Source organism: Brassica rapa, chromosome A04 (assembly GCF_000309985.2).
Source record: "Brassica rapa cultivar Chiifu-401-42 chromosome A04, CAAS_Brap_v3.01, whole genome shotgun sequence".
Lineage (NCBI taxonomy): Eukaryota > Viridiplantae > Streptophyta > Magnoliopsida > Brassicales > Brassicaceae > Brassica > Brassica rapa.
In genome coordinates, this window is record NC_024798.2 from 189,186 (window position 1) to 216,106 (window position 26,921).

Genomic DNA, 26,921 nt, shown 5'->3' on the forward strand with positions numbered 1-26,921 from the left:
GGTCGGTGTAGGGTTTGCAAGTTTCCAAAGTACTTGTATAACCTGCGCTTATTATACCTGCGTAAGTTAACCTGAAGTCTAAAATATAAATCAATTGGGTTTTTTGATACAATTAAAAGTTTCAAGGGTTTATTTGATACAATTAAAAGTTCCAGGGGTTTGAGATTGACAATATTCATTCATTAGGAAAAAAAAAAAGCAAACTTTTATGGCGGTTGATCATTTTTGCCGCAGTGATCGTCGGCTATCGATTTGAAGAAGATGGAACCTTGGAGTGGGTTATGTTGCATAGGCGCCGTTGCTCTTTATCTTCTCAGCCGCCGAACAGCCAGGGATGTTGACTTTCTCAAATCGGTCACTAGGGTTGACCAGCTCAAGGATTTGGGTATACGTTTTCTCTCTCTCTCTCTCACTTACGTTGATGGGGTTGGTTCTCAAAGCAACTCTCTTTTTTTAAGCAGAGAGCGCGGTGTTGCCTTCGATCGTGGCAGTATCAGGAACAGTTGGCTCGGAGACACCCATCAAGTGTGAGCACAGTGGCATTCTCTCTGTTATTCTCCAGGAAACCGTATGTGTTTGGATTTGCCTTTTTCAAAACTAGAAAGCTTTTTTTTTGTTATATCGTTTTTGACTGTTTTAGGCAGAGCAACAGTTTCTGAAACGTAACTGGAAGTTTTCGTGGGTTCAAGACACTGCATTGATGCTCCCCGTTTGTAAGGAAGTCCCTTGGTTTCTGGTAAGCCTGCTCTGCCTTTAACTAGACTGCACTTAGTAGTGTTTATATACTCTTTAGACTCTCATTTTATGTGGTAGGACGATGGGACAGGCCGCGTGATCGTAGAGGGAGCTCGAAGTGGAATAGGTTTTGAGTTGACCGTCGGAGGTGAAGTATTTGAAAAGCCAGAGGCGTCTTCCCTCGTTCGAGGAACCTTAGATTTTCTCCGAGGCCTCGAGGTCTCTCCTTTCTTCCTTCCCACCTCTCTTTGCTCTGCTTAAGTAACACCCTTCTTGTCTTCAGATGCTTGGAATAAGACGCATTGAACGTGTTCTCCCAGTTGGTACACGCCTTACCGTTGTTGGTCAGGTATGACTTCATCTCTCACTTGTCTAAAATCTTGAGAAAAAAAAATACGTTAAATCTCATTTTGGTATGTACAACAACAATAGACTATAAAGGATGGTGTTGGGGATGTGAGGATTCAGAAACCCGATCAAGGGCCATTCTACGTCTCCCCTATACCGCTCGATCACCTCATCTCTAAAGTGGGAAAGTGGTCAAGGTCGTCTCTTATCTCTCGTCCATGAAATAATATTGTACAAAAGTTGTATAATGTGGAAATATCCTCTTCTTTTGTGGGCAGGAGGTTCAAGAAAGCCTCCATGGGTTTAGCTGTTGTTGGTGTGATTCTGATATCAAAGCCTGTGATTAAATATATTCTAGTGAGAACAGGAGATTTTCTTGAGAGAAGGCAGCAGCGACTGTTAAAGAAAAGGTATGTCAGCTGCTGGACCAAAAGGGGCAGATAAGTGCAAATGGATTATTCATTCCAAATTAAGTGGTCAAGCTCGTGTTTGTCGCAGAGTTGTTGATGCAGCTGCTAAGAGAAAGAAACTTGCAGCTCCTAAGAGAGAGGAACGAGTGACCAGTAAAGGTTGTTTGCAGTAACTTCTTGGTGTGAATCATTTTTTTTTCTGAATATGGTTGGGAGTTTGCTATGGTTACAAAATATACATATATCACCAGGATTGGAGAATGGTAAAAGCAGAGATGGCGATGAACATGATCGTTGTGTGGTCTGCCTTGAGAGGAAATGTGACGCCGCTTTTGTTCCGTAAGAGCACTGCTTACTCTTTTCTTAATAAGCCCTACACTCACTGATTAGTAGTGCATGGTGGATTTTGATTCATTACTTTTGTTTTTGGTTCGGATTTGTAGGTGCGGTCATATGTGCTGCTGCTTGACATGCGCCTTGAAGTTGCTGGGAAAGCCTTGTCCTCTCTGCCGGAAACGAGGAATTCGGATTTTGAAGATTTACCGCAATTGAAAGACATCATAAAAGACTCACCAGCTCTCACATTTAGACTAGATATTCGCAGCACCATCACAGCTAGGAGAGCCAACAAGCTCTTCAGCTCTTTAATGTCTCTTTGGTTGAGATAGATCACTCTATCTTCTCCCGTTTGTAGCTCTGCTTTGTTTTTAACCTTTTTTTGCCAAAGTGGAGTTTCTCTTAGATTTAATTTGTAAATCTGACTTTTTCATTAATATGAATATTAACAGTTTAGCAAAAAAAAAAAAAAAAAAAAAAAAACAAACAACCCTTTAAGAACCATCTTTGCATCAAAAGAACGTTATTGAAAGAGTGTAAACAAATGTATAATGTTTACCGACTCAAAGTTTCAATTATCACCAGCTCAAAGTTTCTCTCCGTGATCAATTGCAAACAACGAACAACACACAAAAAGGTATATATTGACAAGAAAATACATTACATAAGTTTCCGTTTATAACTTTTTGCCTTATCTTTTGTCCCACATCGCTTATTAAGACAAACATTACTCACTTCGTGCTGCTATAAATAAAGAGGCCCATTCTCTTTTCCAATTCATACCTTTCTCGGCCTTTTGGCTAAGATCAAGTGTAGTATCTGTTCTTATCAGTTTAATATCTGATATGTGGGTCATCGGCCCACACGATATTAACTTTATTTTTAAAGGGAGAAGGTCTGATAAGTTAGCTTGCTAACTGGGCTTTCATGAGTCGCTTATGTGTTGCACTACAACATGGGCTGGCTCAACCCATCAAACAATTAGTTAAAATTATTCAATAAGGTGTCTTTTTTATCCTTAAACTGGAGAAGTGACACAAAAAGGTTTTGCTAACATGATTTCTAGCCCACATTGACAATTGAGTCGATAACACATGTGAGTATATGTGTCTGAGGATTATCAGTAGTAACAAAATGTCATTGGATACGAAGTGAATGGGTCAATAGGCTTGTCTACAGCTCCGACCCAGGAAAGTCCCAGGGACACTACACCGCAGAGATGCGGCCTCGGTAACGAGAGAATCTTGCGGTTGGAGAGACGCAGTCGGCTGAGACGTGGAGCGAGCTTATGTGGTCTCTCCGAATGATACCATGGCCGTTGGTAACACAACAGTTATTCACTTAGAGTCCCTTAACAGAACGGGGCTTACGTTTCCAATGGCAACACCTTTTTATTTCTTTTGTTGTTTCTAGACGCTCTTTCTTACACACGTGATTCACTCAAAACGTGAGAATAACAAAAGTGTAATAATAGTGTAGAAGTACTATTAGAGATCACAAAGTCCGAGTAGATAAGAAGAATATTTTCTAGTTTCCGTCCACTCAACCAACAAAAGAAGCGAATCTCCAGCTCGAATGGAAGAAAAACTTGCACAAAGCTATTTGCTTTTTTTACATAAAGCTAAACCAAACACAGGATTATGAAGAAGAAACTAGATAAATTATGTTTTCTCTTTTTTCTTTTTTGATAAATAAAAAACAAAGACGATCACATTTTTCTGCAAAGCGTAGAATCAAAGCAAAGCCAATGCGGAAAAAAATCTCTAATCCCACTAATGTTTTGTTTTACATATATATAAACCAACAACGTAGAACATATTTTGGTTGTAACACAAGGGAGGATGCAGAGAAGAGAGACTAACGATGAAAACAAAGGCATTTGCTGCCGGCTGATAAGGTACGTGGTAGTTAAACTCATGTCGGGTCAGAAGGAAGAAAAGTCTGTGAAGAAGAAACTGATCAAGAAGGGATCAAATTCTGATATCACAATCCACTTCAAGGAAAGAGAAGATAACGCTGCTAATGCCATCAACACTAGCTCTAGATCAGAGAGAGAAAGGGTAATCATGCTGGTCAATGGTGGTAGTGACGTGAAGAGCGTAGCGAGTGAAGCTAGCTTTGTGCGACCTCATGCTGCGGTGGTGGTTCCTAAGACTGAAGATGTGAGGAAAAGATCACAACCGAAGCCGGTTTCCATTGATATTGATAAGAAATCAGATGCTTTTATTCAGAGTAGACTCGAGATGATGAGAAAAAGGCTTTAGCCTCTCCTTAGAACCAGAGATACACTGGTGCTATTCATATACTAATATGTTGTTGTTATCCATAAATTCATTTTTTTTTATTTTACGAAACTAATACTGTCTTTGTTATTGATAAATAGTCTATCTACTCATTCATATACGTGTGTATTGTGACTATGTATCTTCCCAGTTTCTATGAAAATTTACTTTGTTGAAAAGAAGAAACAAAAGTTAAGTATCATCTAGGTTTGTTTGCCTTATTCTCCGTGGGAACAAAATTATTGCTAATTGGCCAGTTTTGGCTTTGGTTCATACAATTTCCAAGAAACAGTTTGGCTATTCATAGTAGTGGTTGGAAGGCATTCAAACTTGGATCAGTCACTACGTATCTAATCTACTCTGTATCATTTAGTTCTCAGACTGACTATATCAACCGATAGGATATATATATATAAAAAAGTGCGTGCATGATGTAGATCAAAAGTGGATGGTAAACAATAAAATGACATTTTATTGAAGTGTGCACAGAAACATGGCTTCTCGCATAATAGAAAATCAAAAAAAAAAAAAAAAAAAAAAAAAAAACATGGCTTCTCGCATGGCTACAGAAACTTTGCAGCTCACACTCGTCTTTTCCTTCTCATGCACTCGCCTATACAACTCCAATACAATAATCTATACTATTATTTGCGAAGTAAATTTTGGCAATGAAGCTTTTACGTTGAAAGTTAGAGGGGTTAATATCGTTTATACCCTTAATAAATAAAATGTATAAATAAATCAAAAAATAAAAATGAAATTTTAATTGATTTTGATTAGATAATTGATTAATATTAAGAATAGTAAGAATTATCCAAAATTTGAAAATATAATTTAAAAAAGAGATAACTTATGTATATATTGTATTGTTATCTGAAAAAGTCTTTAAGTAAAAAGTTAAAACATAAATTCTATAACTAAATATTAATTAAATAAAATTATTAATTATATAATTAAAAATAGAATATTGAATTATCCAAAATCTAAAAAGATAATTAAAAAAGATGATTTCTATATATATATTGTATTGTTATCTGAAAAAGTATTTTAGTAAAATGTTAAAAACATAAATTATATAAATAAATATCAATCAAACAATTTTTTTTAATTATATAATTAAAAAATATTATTTGCGAAGTAAATTTTCGCAATGGAGCTCTCACGTTGAAAGTTAGAGTGGTTAATATCGTTTAACCCTTAATGAATAAAATGTATAAATAAATTAAAAATAAAACAAAATTTTAATTGATTTTGATTAGATAATTGATTAATATTGAGAATAGTAAGAATTATCCAAAATCTGAAAATATAATTTAAAAAAGAGATAACTTATGTATATATTGTATTGTTATCTGAAAAAATCTTTAATAAAAAGTTAAAAACATAAATTCTATAACTAAATATTAATTAAATAAAATTATTAATTATATAATTAAAAATAGAATATTGAATTATCCAAAATATAAAAATTATAATTAAAAAAGATAATTTCTATATGTATATATGTATTGTTATCTGAAAAAGTATTTTAGTAAAACGTTAAAAACATAAATTATATAATTAAATATTAATCAAATAATTTTTTTAATTATATAATTAAAAAAATAATATTGAGTTATTTTAAGATTTATTTTAGTAATGAATCTATCTATATATATAAAAATATGTTTGCCTCTCTTCTAAGCTATCCACGTGGAAAGTCACTATCTGACAGACCGACATGTGTGTCTGGGTTTTATTTATTTGGCTGGACCTGAATTTAACTTTGGACTTATACTATGAACAATTGACAGACTTTTTACTCTTTAATATTATTGAATGTGTTAATTATTTCTTAATACATAGTAGATAAAACAAAACAAACACACATTACGATATAGACGTTATATTATCATCAAAACAATCTTTACAATATGTACCTCATCAAGTGATAATTTATAAAGTAGCAACGAATCTATGAGTTCAGCAAATTTGCAATTACGTACTTCAGAATTTTAAGTATATAAGTGTGTTGAATATTATATTCATATGATTTAAAAACCTTTACAAATTTGTACTTTTAAACATACACCAAAAACTTTGTGAAAGTAAATATCTATTCACGTTCTCAACCACTTCAAATACCACCAACGCCAAAAAAATTTAATCAAGTGCACGAAAACTATAATATATTCAAAACAATAAATACATTAGTTAATGAAAAATTCTTTTAAAAAAATATTATGGAGGCATACATAAATATTAAGAGAAATGTATAAAAGAAAATAAAAATAACAATAACTTAAAGAACAAAATGTATAAGACTCAGAATATTAATGATTTGTGGTCTAAGATATATTCAACTTATTGTCATAAAAACTTAATAAAAAAAAATACATACTTTGTTTTAAAAACATTAAAAATCACATTAAAATATTTAACATTTTAAAAAAAATTATGAATCAATAATATTAATATAAAATTTTATCCGAAAAACACAGTACTAAATGCATAAACAAAAAAGGAAACAAACCCTAAACCATATAATCCAAAGCATTATTCTAAACCAAACTCTAAACTCTACTAACCCTAAACCCTACCTAACCCACCTTCTCGTGGTCTTAATTTCTCTCGACCGCGACTCTCTAAAGCAAAACTCACCACAACTCTGTTTTCCTCCGGTAGCGGCGTCGGAGCCGTTGCCGGTGGCCCCCTCTCCCCTTTATCTTGTTTTTTTCTTGCCTCTTAAGCTCCTCAAACCTCTCTGTCCGATATGCTAAGACTCTAAGAGTCGATCCACCATCAGATCTTCAGATCCGGGACGCTGGTGATGGCTCTGTCAGGTGGTCGGCTTCCTCCGGAGTTGCGGTGAGGCTAAGATGGTCAGGATGTGGCGAGGTCGGCTTTTACGGTGGTTTGATTCAGATTGACGTTTTTCCCCTTTGTTCGATCTGGATCTAGCCGGAGCTTGCTGGCGCGTGCTTCACTGATTCGGCTCTCCTGACACAGATCTGTTCGGTTCTTTGTCTGTGTGGTGCGGTGGTGGCGGCTCTGTCTCCTCCGCCTTGGCGTCTTGGTGCAGGAGGAGTCTTTCTACTCCGCTCAGCTCGGACTTCGACGGTAGTTTACCTTCAAGGCGTGCGTCGGTCTCGCTTCCTCCGGCGGTGTCGTTTGAAGTATCCGACGGTGCGTGTAAAGTAGCAAGCTTGGTGGCGCGTGGAGTTGTCTGCGCTTTGGCGTCACTTCTTGGTACTTTGCTCCGGTCTTCGCCTTTCAGTTCATTGCCTTGTCTGGTGGTTTCTCTTCTAGGTGAAGAGTTCTTGGGTATTGTTCTTCATGGTTAGTGTGGCCAACGTCGCACCGTTGGCTACGGTTTTGAGTGAAGAACCTCCCTCTTGTTCTAAGAGGTGGAGTGCGTGGACATTAGTGGTGCTTCGTGAGTTTTCGGAGTCTTCCTCTCTGTCCGTGGCGATGCACTTGGAGTGTTGTCCTTCCCAGTATCGGAGTCTGTCCTTGCAAGCTTCGGTAGGATGCCTTCTTTCTTCTTACTGCAGGTACCGCTTCGACGAGACAAGGCAGCTACAGTTCAACCGGTCTTGTTAGGTGTTGAGTGCTCATGCCATGGCGTCCAGTACGGTTGGTTCAGCTATGAACTCTCGGGTCTATTCACTCAACTATACGCTTAATTCAGCAGAGATTGCGAGCGTGAGGAGATCATCAAGATCCAGCTACTCTGTTGATGGCATAAGATGAACCGGCAACCAAGGAAACTTGGTGAACGCTACCCTCGAATGCTTTCTATCAACGGTTGAGAACGGGGATTGATAGTCTAAGGATAACTGAACTATTTAGCGGATTGCGCCGGTTTAGAGGTGGTCGAGCGAAGCTAAAGATGTTTAGTTAGATGTAGATTTTTGTTCAAATCATGTTTGTAATCAAAGTTTGAATTGTCCGTATTAGGTTTTGATGTTTAGTTTAATTTCCGTAATCCGCTACTAGTTGTCTTTGTAATTTCTGTCACAAACTTGAAAACTTGGTATAATATTTAACACTTTACCAAAAAAAAAAAAAAAACCCTACCTAACCCTAAACCCTACTAACCCTAAACCCTACCTAATTCTAAACCTATCTAACCCTAAACCCTATCTAACCCTAAACCTTTTTTAGCCCTAAACCCTACCTAACCCTAAACCCTACTAACCCTAAACTCTACCTAACCCTAAACCCTACCTATTTCTAAACCCTATCTAACCCTAAACCCTATCTAGCCCTAAACCCTACCTACCCTAAACCCTACCTAGCTCTAAACCCTACTAACCCTAAACCCTACCTAACCCTAAACCCTACCTAACCCTAAACCCTAACTAACCCTAAACTACTTCTAACCCTAAACTTGACATAACCCTAAACCCTGCCTAACCCTAAACCCTATAATCCAAAGCATTATTCTAAACCAAACTCTAAACTCTACTTACCCTAAACCCTACCTAACCCTAAACCCTACCTAATTCTAAACCTATCTAACCTTAAACCCTACCTAACCCTAAACACTACTAACCCTAAACCCTACCTAATTCTAAACCTATCTAACCCTAAACCCTACCTAACCCAAAACCCTTTCTAGCCCTAAACCCTACCTAACCCTAAACCCTACTAACCCTAAACCCTACCTAACCCTAAACCCTACCTAACCCTACTAACCCTACTAACCCTAAACCCAACTAACCCTAAACCCGACCTAACCCTACCTAACCCTACTAACCCTATCTAACCCTAAACCCTACCTAGCCCTAAACCCTACTAACCCTAAACCCTATCTAACCCTAAACCCTACCTAACCCTAAACCCTACCTAACCCTAAACCCTTCTAACCCTAAACCTGACATAACCCTAAACCCTGCCTAAACCTAAACCCTGCCTAACCCTAAACCCTACTTAACCCTAAACCCTTTCTAACCCTAAACCCTGCTAACCCTAAACCCTACCTAATTCTAAACCCTACCTAACCCTAACCCTAAACCCTTCCTAACCCTAAACCCTGCCTAATTCTAAACCCTAAACCCTAAACCCTAAACCCTAAACCCTAAACCTAAACCTAACCCTAAACCCTACCTAACCCTAAACCCCTTCTAACCCTAAACCTGACATAACCCTAAACCCTGCCTAACCCTAAACCTGACCTAACCCTAAACCCTGTCTAACCCTAAATCCTACGTAACCCTAAACCCTTTCTAACTCTAAACCCTGCTAACCCTAAACCCTACCTAATTCTAAACCCTACCTAACCCTAACCCTAAACCCTTCCTAACCCTAAACCCTGCCTATTTCTAAACCCAACATAACCCTAAAACCTAAACCCTAAACCCTACCTAGCCTAAACCCTACCTAACCTTAGAACCTTTCTAACCCTAAACCCTACTAACCCTAAACCCTATTAACCTTAAACCCTACCTAACCCTAAACCCTACTAACTCTAAACCATACCTAATTTTAAACCCTACCTAACCCTAACCCCTTCCTAACCCTAAACCCTACCTACCCTAAACCCTACCTAACCCTAGACCCTATATATCCCTAAACCCTACTAACCCTAAACCCTACCTAACCTTAAACCCTACCTAACCCTAAACTCTACCTAACCCTAAACCCTACCTACCCTAAACCCTATTTAACCCTAAACCCTACCTAACCCTAAACCCTTTCTAAACCTAAACCCTTCCTAACCCTAAACCCTGCCTAACCCTAAAACCCTACCTAACCCTAAACCCTTTCTAACCCTAAACCCCGCTAACCCTAAACCCTTCCTAAGCCTAACCTTAAAACCCTACCTAAACCTAACCCTAAACTCTACCTAACCCTAAACTCTACCTACCCTAAACCCTACTTAACCCTAAACCCTAAATCCAACCCTAAAACCCCTACATAACCCTAAACCCTTTCTAACCCTAAACCCTAAACCCTACCTAACCCTAAACCCTGTTAACCCTAAACCCTTCCTAAACCTAACCCTAAAACCCTACCTAAACCTAACCATAAATCCTATCTAACCCTAAAACTCTACCAACCCTAAACACTAAAAAATAATCTCAAAACTTAAAGCTAAAAAAACCTAAACTCTTACCGCTATGTAATTTGTTGTTGTGATATTCAAATACCAAATTACATAGCGGATTTTAAATCTTACATCCATTATTTTAATTGCCAAAATATTTTGAAAGTTGTATCTTATGAATAAAAAAGATAAATTAGATTTTAATAACGTTAAATTTTGTTAAAATAGAATGAAAATTATTATCATAAATAAATAAAGAATTTTGATGAAATTTGAAAATCGTCGAATCAATAACAATTAATTAGTAATATTTCAAAAACCCTTAAACTATTATAGCAGTAGAATCTCAATCATGATTATTGTTATGAGTTGGAAGAATGGTTAAAATGCTTCTTAAAATGTTGTATCAATATGAAGCTTCCAACATTCTTGTTTATTAAGATGAGAAAAAGGCCATTGGAGTTTATTATTGCATATGAGAGATCCAAAAATAAGAAAATGGCTAGTGAAGTCTATTATTTCATTGATTTGTAAATGTGTAAACACATTGTTAGCACATGTATTACATCTTGGGAAACATTATTACTGATTTTACAAAAAATTCACAACTAAAAGAGTAGACATGCAATTCACAAAACAGACCACAAACAAAACTATTATAGATCATTCCTCTACAAAGATAAGCTTGGACTCCACTTGATATGGAAGAAGACTTTGTGAGAAGACTTCCAGGAAGTCCAGACGACTTCCAGGAAGTCCAGACGACTTCCAGGAAGTCCAGACGACTTCCAGGAAGTCCAGACGACTGAAATGGAAGTAGTCTGGAAGACTTCCTGGAAGTCGTCTAGTGCATTATATTTTAGACGACTAACAGGTAAGTCGTCCCAGAAGTTTTCCAGATCCGAAAAACATGCATATCAAATCCAGATCTGAAAAACCTGCATATCCAAAAACATTCAAATGACTTAAAAACAGAAAAAATGAGTGGAAGATTAGATAAATCTACCTTTATAGAACACAAAAAATACATATCTAAAATTAATAGATCTACCTTTAAATGAGTGGAAGATGAGTACCATCTGATTAAAAACCTGCAAAAAAGATAGATTAGTAAGAAAGACATGAGACAAAACTGAAAAATTCATATAAAATTTGGTGTTTTGAAATCAAAGAGATTAGAGTGGGTTTGGAGAGTTTTAGTTTGGGAAAAAAAGTAAGAACTTTATACAACAAGAAGTTACCAAATGAAGAAAAATCAAACATAAAAACTTACTAAAACACTCAGATCTCGTCAGAAGACTTCCATGACGTCCAGATGACTTCCAAAAAGTCCTGGAAGTCGTCTGGAAGACGTCCTGGAAGTTGTCTAGTGCATTATATTTTAGACGACTAACATGTAAGTCGTTCCAGAAGTCTTCCAGATCTGAAAAAACTGCATATCAAATCCAGATTTGAAAAACCTGCATATCCAAAAACGTTCAAATGACTTAAAAACTGAAAAAATGAGTGGAATATTAGATAAATCTACCTTTATAATACACACAAAAATACATATCTAAAATTAATAGATCTACCTTTAAATTGGTGGAAGATGAGTACCATTTGATTAAAAACCTGCAAAAGAGATAGATTATTAAGAAATACATGAGATAAAACTGAAAAATTCATATAAAGTTTGGTGTTTACAAGTCAAAGAGATTAGAGAGAGGTTGAAGAGTTTTAGAATGATGAACATTACATTTTTGTTGCAGCCATTGGAGAAGAGGAGAGAGAATATGTAAATTTTTCTTTATATAGGGAGACAAAAAATCTAATTAGGTTAAATATTTTTGATTCAGACGACTTACTAGACGACTTACTTGTAAGTCGTCCAGAAGAGTTTAATATTTTTAGCGGGAAATTAAAATATTTTTAGCGAGAAACTAAAATAAAAGACTTCCCAGACGACTTACAAGTAAGTAGTCTGGTTTAAATTATTTAAGCGGGAATATTTGGACGACTTACATGTAAGTCGTCTGTTTTAATTTTTTCACCAGACGACTGAAATGTAAGTCGTCTAGACTCTAAACATAACCCATAAACTTAATTAACTAACTAAACACTTCATAAAATCAAATTAAACTTCAAAAGTGTTTACTATATACAAAAATAAACACGTATAGGTACAAAATTAATTTTTCAAAAAAACATTCAAGCTTTCCAAAATCTAACCCTAAGAATACATACAATACTATAACATATGTTCCCAAACTCTAGACCAAAGAATACCGTGATTCACTACCTACACTCATCTATGTCGAAAATAATTCAATTTTGTTATATTTTAATTTATATCACTTAAAACTGTTTATAATTACATGGTTTTAATTTTTCGCTTATCAAAATATTTTTTTAAAAATTTAAAAATTATGTTTAAGATCAGCTACACCAGAAGACTTACTTTGAAGTTGTCCAGACGACTTCCAACATCTCAGACGACTCAGATGACTTACTAGGGCTATACTCGTAAAAATAGCTTCTGTTTTTTTTGTTTGGTCACAAGGGGTTTGACTGTAATTTCACAAGGCTTTTAGGTTAGTTTTGCATTTGATTCAAGTTTGGGTATATGTTTGGGGTTAAAATCAAGTTGTGGGTTAGTTTTGGAAAATTCCCCAACATTTATTTGCCAATAATCATCCTTGAATCTTTGCTCATTCAAAAAAATAATATTCTTTACATAAATTTGAATCAAGTTTTTTTTTTTGACTAGAGACCCAAGTTTAAATTATACCACTAAAATATTTTAATATTTAATTGTTCAGAAATAACAAGTTAATGTTCTTAAAACATAATCATCCTTAAATCTTTGCTCATTCAAAAAAAAAATATTTTTTTTTCATAAATTGGAAACAAGTTTTGTTTTTTTGACTAGAGACCCAAGTTTAAATTATACCACTAAAATATTTTAATATTTAATTGTTCAGAAATATATATATTTATATATTCGAGAGTAGACAATGCATAGATGATACTAAATTGATCGCAAGAATTCTTTTTGGAAAACATAATATAACTAGTAAAGTATACAAAAAAAATTTCAAAAATTTATGAAAATGTTTAAGCCCGCATCGCGGGCAAAACACCTAGTTAATATAATAATTAACACATACTAAGATACAGCTAATATATTAAGTATCAAAATAATGTAATATCAATGATGATAATAATGTTAAGCTAGATTGGGTTTCCAACCTAAAATGCTAAGCGGAGTGGCCCATCCATCTTATATATTGCTAAGGAGCATCAATCTCGGAGTGTTCAGGCAAGGATTGATGGGACGACTTTGGGCTGGATCGATAATGGATCGGATTGGACTGCATGGATCGGGCTCTGATACTATGTTAAACTAGATGAGCTTACAACCTAAAACCAATTGTGCTAAGTGTAGTGGCCCATTCATTTTATATATTGCTAAGGATCCCTTCCAATATCTGATGTGGGATATTTATTAATAGGAACAAGGCCAATTTTTTTTTTTTTTGGTTTCATTGTTGCATGAATTCAAACACAGCTGGTTAACACTGCTCTATCAATGATTCGTAAAACAGCCTTTTGCATACAATTGGTTCGTCGTGCAGAATTTTATTGACAAGATGCGTGTAAAAGCCTCTATAGCCTACAAGTGTATAACCAATAAGACATGAAAGCATCATTCATTCTTTTCTCTGCTTTTGCATAAGATTCTATCATGAAACCACAACAACTCTTATTTTCTTTCACAACTCATTTACTACATTGTCTACTGAATTGCTATACATGTTTTTCATCAATTAATTATTACGTAAACAATACTGCCTTCATTCAAATCATGAGATGAATTTCAACAATGTAATCTTAGGGTTATATTTTCAATATTTTTTTCTAAAAGTGTTGCAGTTTTTTAGTTGATGATGTCCAAACTGCGCAATGCATCTGCTATGAATATGATTGATCTAAGGATCACATTATAATCACTGGGACTTGTGTTGGGTTTGGACACAGGAATGCATCATATGGGTGAAGCATGATGAACAAGTGGATGGTAAGCGAATTTTTATCTACACGTACCCACAACACCCGTAGGCAGTAGATATCTTGCATGTTATAGACCCCTTCCCCCACCTTTATATAATATAACACAAATATTAACAAAGTAACCAATAGTCTTGTAACCATGAGTATAGGCATGAGACCAAGACAAGCGAAGTTAATAGTCAGCTTTATGTTTTGGGGTTTTCTGGTGTTGTCAAGTGCAACAGAAGATCTGGTGGTGATAACTCAGTGTAAGAACCAATGCAAACATGATCTCCACAACATGAAAGAATGTGAAGATAGGTGCCACAAAAAGATGATGATGATGATGGACCAACGATGGCCACAGAGAAGAGGTTTTGATGGCGTTGACGATGAAGCTCTGCAGACAAAATGCAACAGGAAATGCACTTCTTCTTACACACCCCGTAAAAGATGCATATCTCAATGCTTCAGGTCCATGGTTGGGAAGAAGATCATGGACAACGAGGTAATCTGCGAGTCATCGTGCACCATCCTTCAAGAGAAACCGCTCATTGTAAGATGCACCAGGGTTTGCCAGGAGAGTACTCCCGGAGCTGTTGGCTTAGTTCTACTTGAGAAAGAGAATCTCTAGTGAGATACTAAGTAATAAATGCTTTTGTGTAACGATCCAAATAAAACTAAAAGTATTAACATTTTGTTTTGCCTCTAAAAACTACTAGTTCGTTATTAGAAAGAGAGAGCAGAGAGCTTCTTCACAAGAAAGAAAAGCAAATCTACACAAAACTATCCTTTGAATGGCTTGGGTTTGATGCTCTTCTCTGAAACATCATCAGTGGTAGGAATAGGAGAGGCAAGCTTAGCATCAGGAGGACAAGTGTCTTCCATGACCTTTGGGACAGTGAAAGCGAAGTCTCCAAGCGGCGCATCCTTGAACTCTGGATTGGTTTCGATGAAGGATGCGACTTCATTGCGACTCCTGAGCTTCTTACCAGCTGGAGTAATGTAGTAAGTATCCATCTTGGAGTAGTCTTTTCTGAGGACAAGGCTCCTCTTGAAACCTTTGGGAGTTTTGGGGATACCAGGCTTGTCGATGACCCAGGTTCGAGAGGAATCATAGTCAAGATCAGCAGGGTCTTCACAAGAGACTTGTTTCTTCTTGTCGCAGGTAAAAGGGTCCTCCAGCACTCTACTCCTGATGTCCTCGTACTCCTCCTGGCTATCAATCACTCTCCACTTGTGACAGGCATCGCATTGTGCCGCATAGGTATCAACAACCCTCCCTGGAGCAACGTCTTTCTGCAATGTAGCCTCAGTGAAACAAAAGACAAGGCTTGTGAGCTTATATTTAGATAACGATTCCAACTTATAAACAGTAAAGACGACGGCTTTTAATTCAGGAAACAGTTCAAAACTTGTAAAACATCAAAGAGAGTGACAATCAAAAGGAAACCCCAACAACAAGTTACTTCCAAGAGAGTGCTCTTGAAGACTAAACGACAAAGTAATTACTACAAAAGCTCTCAACTTGAAGTGTCTCAAGCACCCTAAAACTGAAACCTAGAAGCTACAAAACGAGATCTGAGAACCCACCCCAGAGATGATGAAAACATGCAAAAAATGCGTGCACTTTGGCAAAAAAACATTCGCATCTGTGAAAGAAAAGAAACACAACAGAACCAGAAGAGGAAGATGATAATGGTTAGCTCACCTTGGCTCTTGGTGTCGCTGCTTTACCGAGCTCTTCCTCCTCCATCAGCTTATTTGGTAAGACGAGAGAAAAGTTTTCAGCTTCCTTTTATTATTTTCCTTTTCTATTCCCAACACCACAGAGTCTCTCTTCTCTCAAAAACCCTTCCTGAGAACATTTGCTAATCCCACGGCCCCGTGCGAAACGAGATCAACAGTGACAGACAAATCTACTTCTGACACGTCATAATCTTACAAGTTTTTTAATTGTTGGACAAGCTAATGGTTTTGGGCTTTCAGGCCCAGTATTTAAGCATTTTAAATGGGCCTAATGTTAAAACAAAATTAGACAACGATCAATCCCGCGAAATTAGCACAAAAAAATATCAGTGATTTTTCTGTTTAATCTTCTTCTTGACTGATTCTCACGGTTCCGATTCTGAGTCCTTCTCTTCCACGTACGCTAACGATCTCCGGTATACTCACTGCCACGCTGGCAATCTCTAACCGTCCTTCGCTTCTCACCCTCCTGTGATGAAATCTCGGCCGTCCGTTACAATCCAGCGTCGTCAGATATGGCGGCAGATCTCGCTTCCTCGTCACGCTTCTCCCTCTCCTCAATTCTACAACCGCTTCCGTCCTCTTCGGAAGCGGCATCTGCGGCGGCGCAACCGGCCTCGACTCCTTCAGTAACGGCGGTCCAAACGGTCCCCACGCCGATATTTCTCCCCCTAGATAGAAATCGTCAGCACCTCTCTGTTCCACTCCGTCGTGATCCGTCAGAGATCTGAAGGTGAGCCTCTCATCGAGAGATTCGACGCCGGATTCAATCGGAGTGCTCCACCGCCGTCGATGAGAGTGTGTTGGTGTACTCTCCTCTGATGGCCGGTGGATCTCTACGCCTTCTTCTCCGATGAGAATCGTAGAGGATGACGCCGTGATTACCATAACCGCCTCTTCCTTTCTCTTTACGATCGCAACTCTTCTGGATGCGATAACTTGCTGACTATCTTCGATTATATATATAGCATTTGGTGGGCCCAGTGCGAGAGGCTCTGCCAGCGTGGAGGACTCAGTTTTAACGGTCGTTTGTAAATTTAATTGACTGACGACGACTAACGGTGGGTTCTACAAACATCACTAAGCATACTGATATAATATTATGGGCTTATAAAAGCCCTTTTACACTGCCCACAAGAACTCTTTTCATCTTCGTTAACGGTAAAGATAAACGCCCATCATTACTTTACTTGGATTTTATTTTTTGCGAAACCCATTATTTGCTTTGATGAAAGAAAGCCTCAAAGGTTAAGAGCCCATATTCCTGAGGATGATGTGTCGTTTATGACAAAACAGGTGATACAAATTGTTTTCGCTTGCACCCCACCCATTAATTTATGCGATTATAAAACTCAGTGAGAGTTCCTATAATTTATGCACGTTGCAAATAACTAATATGCATGTCAAGTACACACTATCTTCGTATGTGACATAGATTTGCAATATTGTTTTCCACCACCATCATCAACCTCCTCTCTTTTTTTCTTCTTATGGGAGTTGTCACCAACAAGATCTGACAAGAAAGATGAAAACATGATGACGAGTTGATGATGAACGCAAGTGATAAAAGTGAGTGTGAGAGGGAGAGAGAGAGAGAGAGAGGATGTTTATTCGTGATTTGTGGGGTTTTAGATTTTTGAGAATTTCAAGATGAAAGGTCTGTGTCTTGTTCTTTATATCTCTAGGGCTTAGGTATAGACTAATAAAGACAAAGAGTATGCATTGTTGTTCAATGCTTTTGTCTTTTCCTTCCTCTCTCTCTATTTTTTCTTCTTCTATTTTCTTCAAATCTGTGCATCTCTATTAAACTTTCCATTCTTTAACTTCTTCCTAGATTATATAATCAGATTATTTCCCTCTACCCTTCCACATAAGTTTTGAAATCCTTACAACGTGGTTGATTGTGAGTTTGATATATCAGTTTATACTTTATACACATTTTTTTTATAATCTACATGTATATTATCTCGTATGATCCCTCTCTGCATGTATATACTTACTTTGTCAATGTTTTATAACTTACCGCCTTACCGGCCAACGACTAAATTCAATTCGATTTTTTTGTTTGTTTGTAAATTGGCTTTCGTGATTCAATTCGATTTCTGTTATTTACAAAAACATGTGACCGACACCTCAATCACCATCTGATCAGTTAAACAGAATTACCACTACCGAAAATCTGTAACCGATCAAAGTTACTTTTGGTCCAAAGCACTTAATATAGTCCACAAAGGACAATGCTAATCCATTGAAAAAAGAAAAAATATATTTGTGTAAACGACAACTTAGTGAATTGTGGAAAGCTAGAAGATGTTGATAATGCACCAAACAATGTTCAAGTGGGTTTTGTCAGAATTAAAGACCACAAAACCAAATGAGACCGACCATTAGAAAATGAAAACCAATATTTTCATGAAATGAAATTGAGCAAAAAAAAACAGTTGATCTATCATTAGTAAATATTCACACTAAAACAAAGACAATGTACCCAAATAATTGCCAAGACTATTTCATTACAAGACAAACGAGAGTCTTTGTCAAGGATGCATCAATAAGCCAAAAGTTTGGTCATAAGTAATACTTTGACAAGATGGAAAAACAAAATACTGGCACTAGAAAATTAATTTTTGAAAGATGCTAATGCTAGGACAAAGAAGCCAATAATCGAAAAATGAAATTATATTCGTAAGTAATAAGTTACCTGTTATATATCTTTTGTATTTATCTTTTGTATCATCATTATATAGAATAAAAACTATCAAATACAAAGGACTAAGAAACGCTTATTCTTTTCAAGATTTCGATACCCCTACCACTAACATCCAAAGAAGCAACTATATATTCAAAACAATCAACTATTGTTATAAATGGTATATTTTAGAAACAAACATATATAGACAAAATAGATTGTTTTCTCTAAGAGGGGTCCATGTTTAGCCACAACCACTACAACGAAACACCAAAAATTCTAAAAATCGAATATATGCACATAGAAGATGCATTAAGCAAAAGATGCCAAAGAAAACTAAAAGTAATTTTTTTAAAGGAATAGAAAAGAAAAATCTATTGTCGATTTGAAGTTTGGCTGTGTAAGCTTTTTTCACTCATCTGAGTGGATGGGGACATGGGGTTAGGTTTTGGCATTGTGAAGCTTTTGCCTAAAAGGCACACGCAACACTTGTCTAGTCTTTTTTCTTCTCTCACATTTATTTGCCCTTTCCTTCTTTCTTTGTCATCATTTAAAACGCTATTGCCATATGTCCCCCTAGGGTTTTCACTTAGATGTTTGAATCTTTCTTTCTCTATATGTTTTCATTTTCATCTTCGTACATGTTCACAATTATAGCAGAGATAGATAATAGATTGAATGTTTGGTGGGTTGAAGTTAGAAAACTGCAAAGGAAAAAAAAAAGTTTTCTAAAGAAAGATTTGTCTTTTGTAAGCAAAAACCTTCAATGCATGAAGAAGGTGAAAAACTAGAACCACAACTACATATTCTTTCTATTAAAAGCATAATTAATATAAACATACAAATCCGTACCAGGATAAGTTTTCTTTTCCACAACATATTGAAGACAAGTTAGTTGTCTTGTAAATTTACCCTCTGTACTTTAGAGCCAATTAAAGACTACGTCCTAGTACTACTACCAAGCAAAGTACAATCTTCCGGTTTAGCCCTGAACCGATATATGCCGACAAACCGAATTGGTTTTTGCTTCCGGTGCAACATCACAACTTATGATGCTTCAGGAGACCAATGAACACATAAAAACGTGACTTAGAACTCCACAATAATTGTGGAAAACTGTACAAGAAAACTTATCATAGCTATGTATAGTGCATCAACATGAGCAGACCTTAGTGTTGTTATAGACTCAGAAGAATAGGACTTGACTTGCTTTGGCTACACTCTTCTATGGAGTGCACAAACTTTTTTAACTCGTCCATAAGACAATGAAAGTGATCATTGTTAGGCAAGAAATAAAACCCAATGGTCGCCTGCTTCAAATACAAAAGGTTAACATCGTGACCAGTCTTCTTGAGACCATCGACATAAGCCAGCTGCCAATCCTGAACAAGATCCAAACCAGCAACAACGACAAGACTCTTGGGGAAGTTGACACCTTCAAGGCTTTGACCACGAGGGCCAAAGGGATTACAAGCAGGATGATCTCTATCTTCACCTTCAGGTAGATAAGCCCTCCAATACCAATCTCGGTCTTGAACAGTGACAAAGTATTTGCCGTCAAGTCTCTTCTCAGACTGAGTCCTCTCCACTCCACCGAACATAGGATGAAGAAGAATGTTCCCAAGAACTTTAACACCTTCGTTGGTAGCTCTCACGGCAACGTTATGAGCAATGTTGCCACCAGAGCTATCACCAGCCAAGTAAACGTAAACACTTGAGTCTTTACCACTCCGAAGCCAGATTCTGGACTTGACCCATTTGAGAGCATTCCACCCATCGTCGTAAGCGCAAGGGTAACGATGCTCCGGCGATCTCCGGTAGTCAACAGAGACGACAACAACGCCGCAAATAGTCACTAACCGTCGGCAGAAAGTGTCGTAGATGGCGCTGTTGGCGGAGGAATGAGTGAAGCTACCACCGTGGAAGAAGATGAGAACGGGGACGATCTCCGTCGTGCTGAGAGGCTCCGTCAAGTCGACGGTGCCGTGACGGGAGGGGTCGAGGGGAGCTGGGAGGTAGATTCTGGTGAGAAGGTTGGTGGTGGAGTCGAGGTGGTCGAAGGAGAAGACACCGTCGAGGGGGAAAGAGTTGGAGGGAACTTTGCGGTCGAGAAACTCGGCGAGGTGACGGTTGAAGGAGCCGTCGGGACGGCGGAGGAGAGTGTAAGAGAGCTTGAAGTTGGAAATGAGGACCCATGTGTTGAGTGGGACTATTCTCTACAGACAAAAAAAAAAAAGAAACCGAACTTTTAAATGGATGGGACGTGTTAGATTTTTATTTCAACATTTCCGTACGAATGAATCTATGATGATCATCATCTTTCTTTCATCAATGAGAAAAACAAAAGGGGATATGGCTAAGAATTATATTCCTTTGTTTCCAAAAAATTAAAATATATAAATATTCCAAGAAATCTCAGAGAAATGGATCAGTACCTTGCATTCGTTTAGGTTGACTTCGTTCCCACCAGCCATAGTCATCCTCACAGACTATTTTCCTTATAACACAATTTATCGACTCTCTTTATCTCGAAGTGGCGAGAAAGATTTTTTTAGGGAGGATCGATTTCAGTGAAACTGCCTCATACCAAATCTCTCTCTGGTCTCTTCAGATTTTTTTAAAAAAATAGTAGAGGAAGATGAAAATTTTTAAGGAGCTGGAGAAAAAACGAGACAAGTAAGATAACAAAGTACAGCAAGCAGCAGAGAGAGTTGTTCTTGTTCTTCTACGAGAGAGAGAGAGAGTCAAAGGTGAGAGATGTTGAATATGATATAACCTATCGGACGGTGACAAATGGGCCGGACGACCCATTATTACTGTTTCGATGTGTGGGTCCTACCTCTATCCACATTTACCCTATTTTTTTATTTTTTCTCTGCAGTAAGGTAATTTACTAGTCCTACTACTAATTACCAACTAATTCTAGTCGGCTGATTAATTATAAAAAGATATGTTTTTGGATAAAAAAATTATACAATCAAAAATTTTAAAAATATTTTTTAGCAAAAACAAAATTAAAAAATTATATACCCTAACATATTGGCCACGGTGTCATGTGTAGAGGAGATTGGCTATTGGCACGCCAGCCCCCGACACGCTCTCTCATAAGTGCTCCTTTTGAACCCCCCACCCCACCCCACCCCATTTTTTCCTTAATTTCTTTTTTCCCCACTTACTATTATAATATACGTGTTCCCGACAAATTCATTTTTATTATTTCACGTTTAGTTGTCAAAATACTACTACTACTTCATTAGTGTTGAATCTTTGATTAATAGATTAGATAATCCTTCACTCATGTGAGTTGCCAGAAACAAAGAGTTATTTTGCAGATCCTTACCTTTGGTATAATTACAAGCAGGAAGCATATCTATATATACTTAGTATGATAAGTTTTGTCGTTTGGTGAGGAAGACGGATTCTTCATTTATATAAAGACGATTTGTTAGTGTGATAACAAAAAGACGATTTGTTAGCTATATAGCTTAAGCTCGAGTTCAAAAACAGAAGAGTGAGGAATAAAAAGCTCCATCAAAGATCATTCATCATCTAATGAAATAATACGCAAAAGTATGGGATGGTAACAAAAAAAAAATCAAGTATGGTAATGCAGCTTTAAACTATTTAAAAAGTCGACAAAAAAAAAAAAACTATTTAAAAATAGTTGACAAAAAAAAAAAAAAACTATTTAAAAATATAAAGTTTGGGATCTTATTTTTATTATTGATGGTTGTGAGTTATGATAGGTGAAGGACAAAGAGAGGCTATTTTGTTTTTTTCTTTGGTATCTTTTATTTATTAATATTATATAAAAATGTGAATGCAACTCATAGATAAAATAAAATAAAATTGGTTAGAGGAAGGTGACAAAAGAAACTATACAGCGTGCGACCAACGCCATGGCATGTGGGTGGCGACAAAAGGGTTGTGTTGTTTTCTCTTGGTTATTATTATAAGAAGAAGTAAACTTTGGTATCCCAGAAGCGCCCTCGTCCGGTCAACAAGATTACGAACATTGCCACTACTAGCGAAACCTGTTCTATGTTACTTATGGACGCTCCCTTTCTACGTTGGACACAGCTGTTATTGGCAGACAAGACCAATTCAACAAACATTTTGGGCTTCTTTGGTTGAGGTAAACATAATAAGCCCAGTCCAATTTATGATATCACATAACGTAGGATTGGTCTATAAATAACACAGCAGGATAACTACCAAATGGGGATGTAGCTCAAATGGTAGAGCGCTCGCTTTGCATGCGAGAGGCACGGGGTTCGATCCCCCGCATCTCCACTTTTTGTACTTTTCAGGGAGTGGAACAATCTTTTTGGTAGGTCGTTCTCTTGGAACTTGAGACACACAGAAGACCTAACGTCCTTTTTTAAGTTTAATATCTGAATCAAACACGATTTTGATTATTAAAAGAGAGAGAAACTAAACGTTGTACATAACACAAACCCTGAAGGAAGGACGTTAAATAAAAACCCTGAAGGAAGAGAAATATAAAAACGGACATCTATTACGAAATGTTTTAACAAGTATTGGCCATCGAGTCGATGAGCAACTCATAGCCCTCGGGGACATTAGACTGAAGACGCACGCACTCAGCTAATGCAGGAACATCTGAACCAACGTCTAGGAACCGAGCCACAAAGAGAAGCAGATGAAAATCAGAGATCCTCTTCACGAACGGGAGGCTCCTTGCACGATCCATATGGGTTTTCAAAGCCCGCATTGTTGTCTCAACGTTCCGGTTCTCTATCGGGAAGGTACACGTCAACGGTCCCTGTCAATTAAGCAAAATCAAACACACACAAAAGTTATAAAAGACTAACGACTCAAGTGACTTGATCATCTTTATCACTACAAGTAGCTAGAGCAGATACCAAGTCTGAGTCATAAATATATCTAAAGGGCAGAGGAAACAGAACCTGATGATCCAAGATCTTGACGACAACAAGGAAGAAATCATTATCAACTTGTTTAAGATCCTTGACACCAACAACCACCTCTTTCTTCAACTTAGAGAGCTTGGGATCATCCTCAGGCCCAATCTCCGTCACAAACCACCCTTCCCTGAACAGCCTCACACACATGTCACTCATCTGAAACGCCTCAAAATGAACATCGGCACCACCATCTTCGTTAATCTCAAGCTTCACAACCGCCGTGACCCACTCCTTCAACTCGCTCTCCGCGTGAAGCTGCGCGGCAAGCAACACCTCCACGTTGGACAGAGTGTACTCCTTCTTGTCCTGCGTAACGGTCTGGCTGAATATAAACCCGACTCTCCTCATCCCCAACCCTAGAGCGATCGCATCCACACGCTTCTCCTCCTCCGCGTCCCTCATGAGGATCAGATTGTCCTCCATCCCTTGCTGCGGCGGCTCGTAGACGAAATTCACCTCGACCTCGCCCCCCTCCGAGACGCTCCCGTACATGAACCCGCCGCGCTTGACCGCGAAGGCGAGCGACTCGTTGACGTAGTGCTGAAACGCGTTCGCGCAGTCGCGATCGAAGGAGACGGAGTCGCAGTGGGACTTCTCCTGGCGGGAGACGCGCATCTGGCGCGCGATTAGGTCGTCGACGGTCATCTTCCGCCCGAAGGAGCCGGCGGGAGTAACGGCGGGGCCGCCGCGGATGGTGCGCTCGCCTTCGTAGGCGAGGTAGAGGATAGATCCGTGGGAGAGACTGAGAGAGGAGATAGGGAGGTTGGGGTCGGTCATGTCGGTGAAGGCGAGGGACTCTTCGGGAGACTTGGCGAGGAGGAGGTTGCGATCGGTGGATAAGGTCTGGTTCTGGATTGGGATCTGGAGCTGATCTTGGATCAGGGTTTTGAGTTGGGAGACTGTCGTGTCAGATCCATCCACGCTCACTCGCTCCAATCCATCTCTGCTTCGGACTCTCAGCATCATCATCTTCCTTCCTTCAATTAACCACTTTTGATATTGTATAAGAAAAAGGAAAGAAGATACTGATTGATTACTTTGAAAGGTATATGTGATTTTCTCCTTCGTTAAGCTCCGAGAAAGCGAACAAGCTAAAGCAAAGAATCGATTTTGCTTGCATATAGGAGAGAATGCAGCATGTGGGCTTTTAAAGTGAGGCCTAGAGTTTCTCGTCTAACTGTAAATGGGCTTTACTATTCATTATAGGTAGGGCATGTATTTAAACAACACGTTCAAACACAACTTTTAATGTGTAAATGGGCTTTACTAGATAAAATTACATATTATTCCTCTTAAGTATGTAATGTGACTGGTAACCATCGTAAGAACAATAGGAACGAATAGAAAATGAATGAATAGGAATAAATTTTTAGGAATGATAAGAAATGATGGTTCCTTATCAAAAATTGATGAGAAATTGATTTGTTATATAATTTTCTACAAATAAAAGAATGAAGAGTAATGAAAAGGAAAACTTATTCCTCATGAATGATAAAATGTTTAAGGAATACTAAGGAACATAGGCTTAAAATACAAATGTAGAATGTGATACATTTGTATTTTAAGCCTATAATCTTTAGAGATGTTTTAAAATTTCTAACCACATTCTATCTTTGTATTTACGTATTTTAAGGTCTTTTTCATGGTATATGTTAATCGTTATAATTTTTTATCAATTAATTTATTAAAACTTCATAATACTTCCTAAATCAATGAAATAACTACAATAAAATAACTATTTTCTTGAAAAACGGAGACAACAAAAAATCCAAACCTCTTTGAACATCATCATATGTTAGTGCAGGATGCAACTATGGATTAAAATAATATTGTCATATTTTTTGACATTTTCTCAAAATCCATATGTTAACCCTTTCGAAAATATTATGTTTTTAGTAAATACTTTAAATATTGAAGCCTATAATCTTTAGTGTTGTTTTCAAATTTCTAATCACATTCTACATTTGTATTAATGTATTTAAGCCTTTTTTCAAGGTATATGGGAATCGATATAATTTCTTTATCAATTAATTTAGTAAAATTCATAATACTTCCAAAATCGATGGAATAACCACTATAAAATAACTATTTTCTTGAAAAACAAAGGCTCCAAACCTCTTTGAACATCATTATATGTTAGTGCAAGATGTGGTATTCATCGGGAGATCTTAATACTAAGTTTTATCATGCCTTAACAAAGCAGCGTAGGATTCGCAATAAAATTGTGGGCCTACATGACGAAAGGGGGAATTGGGTAACAGAGGAGAACGGAGTTGAGAAGGTGGCGGTTGATTATTTTGATGATTTGTTTCGTACTACTAGCCCAACGGAATTTGATAGTTTATTGGAGGAGATAGTTCCATCTATTTCCCCTCAAATGAATCAAACTTTATTAAGAGTAGCAACGGAGGAAGAGGTTCGGCAAGCTCTATTTATGATGCATCCGGAGAAAGCGCCAGGGCCGGATGGAATGACAGCTCTCTTTTTTCAACATTCCTGGCATGTTATTAAGGAAGATGTGGTGGAGATGGTTAATAATTTTCTGGTTACAGGAGAAATGGATCCTCGATTAAATATTACTAATATTTGTATGATTCCGAAAACGGAGAGACCTACAAGGATGACAGAGCTTAGGCTGATTAGCCTGTGTAATGTTGGATATAAGATCATCTCAAAGGTTTTGTGTCAAAGATTAAAAATTTATCTACCAAGACTAATCTCGGAGACACAATCGGCTTTTGTGGCAGGCAGGTTAATATCGGATAATATTCTTATTGCGCAGGAAATGTTTCATGGATTGAGAACCAATAAGTCTTGCCAAAACAAGTTTATGGCGATCAAAACAAATATGAGCAAGGCGTATGATAGGATAGAATGGAGTTTTATTGAGGCTCTTCTGCACAAAATGGGTTTTGATATTCGATGGATTAATATAATGTTGGAGTGTATATCGTCAGTTCAATATAGGGTGCTTCTAAATGGGCAGCCACGAGGTCTCATTACTCCCCAGCGGGGATTGCGGCAAGGAGACCCTTTGTCTCCTTATTTATTTATCATGTGCACTGAGGCATTAATTGTAAATATTAAGAAGGCGGAAAGAATGAAACAATTAACTGGTTTGAAGGTAGCACGGGCTTGTCCAGGAATTTCGCATTTGCTATTTGCAGATGACAGCCTTTTCTTTTGTAAGGCAAATAAGGAGGAATGTCAAACCATTCTCAGGATTCTAAAGGAATATGAAACGGTCTCAGGACAACAAATTAATTTTCAGAAATCCTCAATTCAATTTGGACATAAAATTGAAGAATCCAACCGTCAAGAATTGAGAGATATTTTGGGCATTCAGAATATAGGAGGAAT

General features: G+C 37.4%; 7 protein-coding genes and 2 non-coding genes across 15 annotated transcripts; 5 read left to right on the forward strand and 4 right to left on the reverse strand.

Annotated features, from left to right (window-relative positions):
* The first annotated feature begins 24 nt into the window (after nucleotides 1-24).
* Nucleotides 25-22,726, forward strand: LOC103862748 (E3 ubiquitin-protein ligase SPL1). Of its 6 annotated transcripts, XM_033290826.1 has the most exons (12): nucleotides 25-385; nucleotides 459-568; nucleotides 641-736; nucleotides 814-954; nucleotides 1,019-1,084; nucleotides 1,168-1,280; nucleotides 1,362-1,493; nucleotides 1,582-1,652; nucleotides 1,745-1,832; nucleotides 1,937-2,096; nucleotides 7,100-7,103; nucleotides 22,711-22,726. In XM_033290826.1, the coding sequence occupies exons 1-10, from the start codon at nucleotides 262-264 to the stop codon at nucleotides 2,043-2,045; spliced, it is 1,050 nt and encodes a 349-aa protein (XP_033146717.1). In that variant the 5' UTR covers nucleotides 25-261; the 3' UTR covers nucleotides 2,046-2,096; nucleotides 7,100-7,103; nucleotides 22,711-22,726. The 6 variants fall into 6 exon arrangements, with proteins under 6 accessions (XP_033146717.1, XP_033146716.1, XP_033146718.1 ...); XM_033290825.1 differs by lacking the exons at nucleotides 7,100-7,103; nucleotides 22,711-22,726 and adding an exon at nucleotides 2,307-2,429 and having other exon boundaries at nucleotides 1,937-2,101; XM_033290827.1 differs by lacking the exons at nucleotides 7,100-7,103; nucleotides 22,711-22,726 and adding an exon at nucleotides 2,307-2,429 and having other exon boundaries at nucleotides 653-736; nucleotides 1,937-2,101.
* On the forward strand, nucleotides 2,609-2,803 carry LOC117133815. Its single transcript, XR_004457859.1, has one exon. It is a non-coding gene; the product is annotated as a U2 spliceosomal RNA (small nuclear RNA).
* LOC103862747 lies at nucleotides 2,686-4,300 on the forward strand. The gene has a single exon (XM_009140438.3). The coding sequence runs from the start codon at nucleotides 3,671-3,673 to the stop codon at nucleotides 4,091-4,093; it is 423 nt and encodes a 140-aa protein (XP_009138686.1). The 5' UTR covers nucleotides 2,686-3,670; the 3' UTR covers nucleotides 4,094-4,300.
* LOC103862745 lies at nucleotides 13,127-14,869 on the forward strand. The gene has a single exon (XM_009140436.2). It carries the CDS (start codon nucleotides 14,335-14,337, stop codon nucleotides 14,806-14,808), a length of 474 nt encoding a protein of 157 aa, XP_009138684.1. The 5' UTR covers nucleotides 13,127-14,334; the 3' UTR covers nucleotides 14,809-14,869.
* LOC103862746 (methyl-CpG-binding domain-containing protein 4) lies at nucleotides 14,814-16,085 on the reverse strand. The gene is made up of 2 exons (XM_009140437.3): nucleotides 15,886-16,085; nucleotides 14,814-15,473 (listed from the first exon to the last, which is right to left on the reverse strand). Exons 1-2 carry the CDS (start codon nucleotides 15,928-15,930, stop codon nucleotides 14,961-14,963), a joined length of 558 nt encoding a protein of 185 aa, XP_009138685.1. The 5' UTR covers nucleotides 15,931-16,085; the 3' UTR covers nucleotides 14,814-14,960.
* LOC103862744 lies at nucleotides 15,949-19,151 on the reverse strand. The gene has a single exon (XM_033290850.1). The coding sequence runs from the start codon at nucleotides 16,809-16,811 to the stop codon at nucleotides 16,266-16,268; it is 546 nt and encodes a 181-aa protein (XP_033146741.1). The 5' UTR covers nucleotides 16,812-19,151; the 3' UTR covers nucleotides 15,949-16,265.
* LOC103862743 (gibberellin receptor GID1B) lies at nucleotides 19,398-22,768 on the reverse strand. Of its 2 annotated transcripts, XM_009140433.3 has the most exons (3): nucleotides 21,048-22,768; nucleotides 19,781-20,828; nucleotides 19,398-19,667 (listed from the first exon to the last, which is right to left on the reverse strand). In XM_009140433.3, exons 1-2 carry the CDS (start codon nucleotides 21,090-21,092, stop codon nucleotides 19,791-19,793), a joined length of 1,083 nt encoding a protein of 360 aa, XP_009138681.2. In that variant the 5' UTR covers nucleotides 21,093-22,768; the 3' UTR covers nucleotides 19,398-19,667; nucleotides 19,781-19,790. The 2 variants fall into 2 exon arrangements, with proteins under 2 accessions (XP_009138681.2, XP_009138680.2); XM_009140432.3 differs by having other exon boundaries at nucleotides 19,401-20,828.
* Nucleotides 22,769-22,832: 64 nt separating this feature from the next.
* Nucleotides 22,833-22,905, forward strand: TRNAA-UGC. Its single transcript has one exon. It is a non-coding gene; the product is annotated as a tRNA-Ala (tRNA).
* A 99-nt stretch (nucleotides 22,906-23,004) lies between these two features.
* On the reverse strand, nucleotides 23,005-24,676 carry LOC103862741 (NPL4-like protein 1). Its single transcript, XM_009140431.2, has 2 exons — nucleotides 23,544-24,676; nucleotides 23,005-23,398 (listed from the first exon to the last, which is right to left on the reverse strand). The coding sequence occupies exons 1-2, from the start codon at nucleotides 24,528-24,530 to the stop codon at nucleotides 23,144-23,146; spliced, it is 1,242 nt and encodes a 413-aa protein (XP_009138679.1). The 5' UTR covers nucleotides 24,531-24,676; the 3' UTR covers nucleotides 23,005-23,143.
* Between the last annotated feature and the right edge of the window lie 2,245 nt (nucleotides 24,677-26,921).

Coding starts and splice junctions, on each gene's coding strand:
- LOC103862743 (XM_009140433.3), bottom strand. CDS start 21,092: ATGACTATGGCTGGTGGGAACGAAGTCAACCTAAACGAATGCAAG. Junction 20,829..21,047: donor TCAACCTAAACGAATGCAAG/GTACTGATCCAT, acceptor TTTTGTCTGTAG/AGAATAGTCCCACTCAACAC.
- LOC103862741 (XM_009140431.2), bottom strand. CDS start 24,530: ATGATGATGCTGAGAGTCCGAAGCAGAGATGGATTGGAGCGAGTGAGC. Junction 23,399..23,543: donor TCAAGATCTTGGATCATCAG/GTTCTGTTTCCT, acceptor CTTAATTGACAG/GGACCGTTGACGTGTACCTT.
- LOC103862745 (XM_009140436.2), top strand. CDS start 14,335: ATGAGTATAGGCATGAGACCAAGACAAGCGAAGTTAATAGTCAGCTTT.
- LOC103862747 (XM_009140438.3), top strand. CDS start 3,671: ATGCAGAGAAGAGAGACTAACGATGAAAACAAAGGCATTTGCTGCCGG.
- LOC103862744 (XM_033290850.1), bottom strand. CDS start 16,811: ATGGTAATCACGGCGTCATCCTCTACGATTCTCATCGGAGAAGAAGGC.
- LOC103862748 (XM_033290826.1), top strand. CDS start 262: ATGGAACCTTGGAGTGGGTTATGTTGCATAGGCGCCGTTGCTCTTTAT. Junction 386..458: donor TGACCAGCTCAAGGATTTGG/GTATACGTTTTC, acceptor TCTTTTTTTAAG/CAGAGAGCGCGGTGTTGCCT. Junction 1,833..1,936: donor TGTGACGCCGCTTTTGTTCC/GTAAGAGCACTG, acceptor TCGGATTTGTAG/GTGCGGTCATATGTGCTGCT.
- LOC103862746 (XM_009140437.3), bottom strand. CDS start 15,930: ATGGAGGAGGAAGAGCTCGGTAAAGCAGCGACACCAAGAGCCAAG. Junction 15,474..15,885: donor CAGCGACACCAAGAGCCAAG/GTGAGCTAACCA, acceptor GCTACATTGCAG/AAAGACGTTGCTCCAGGGAG.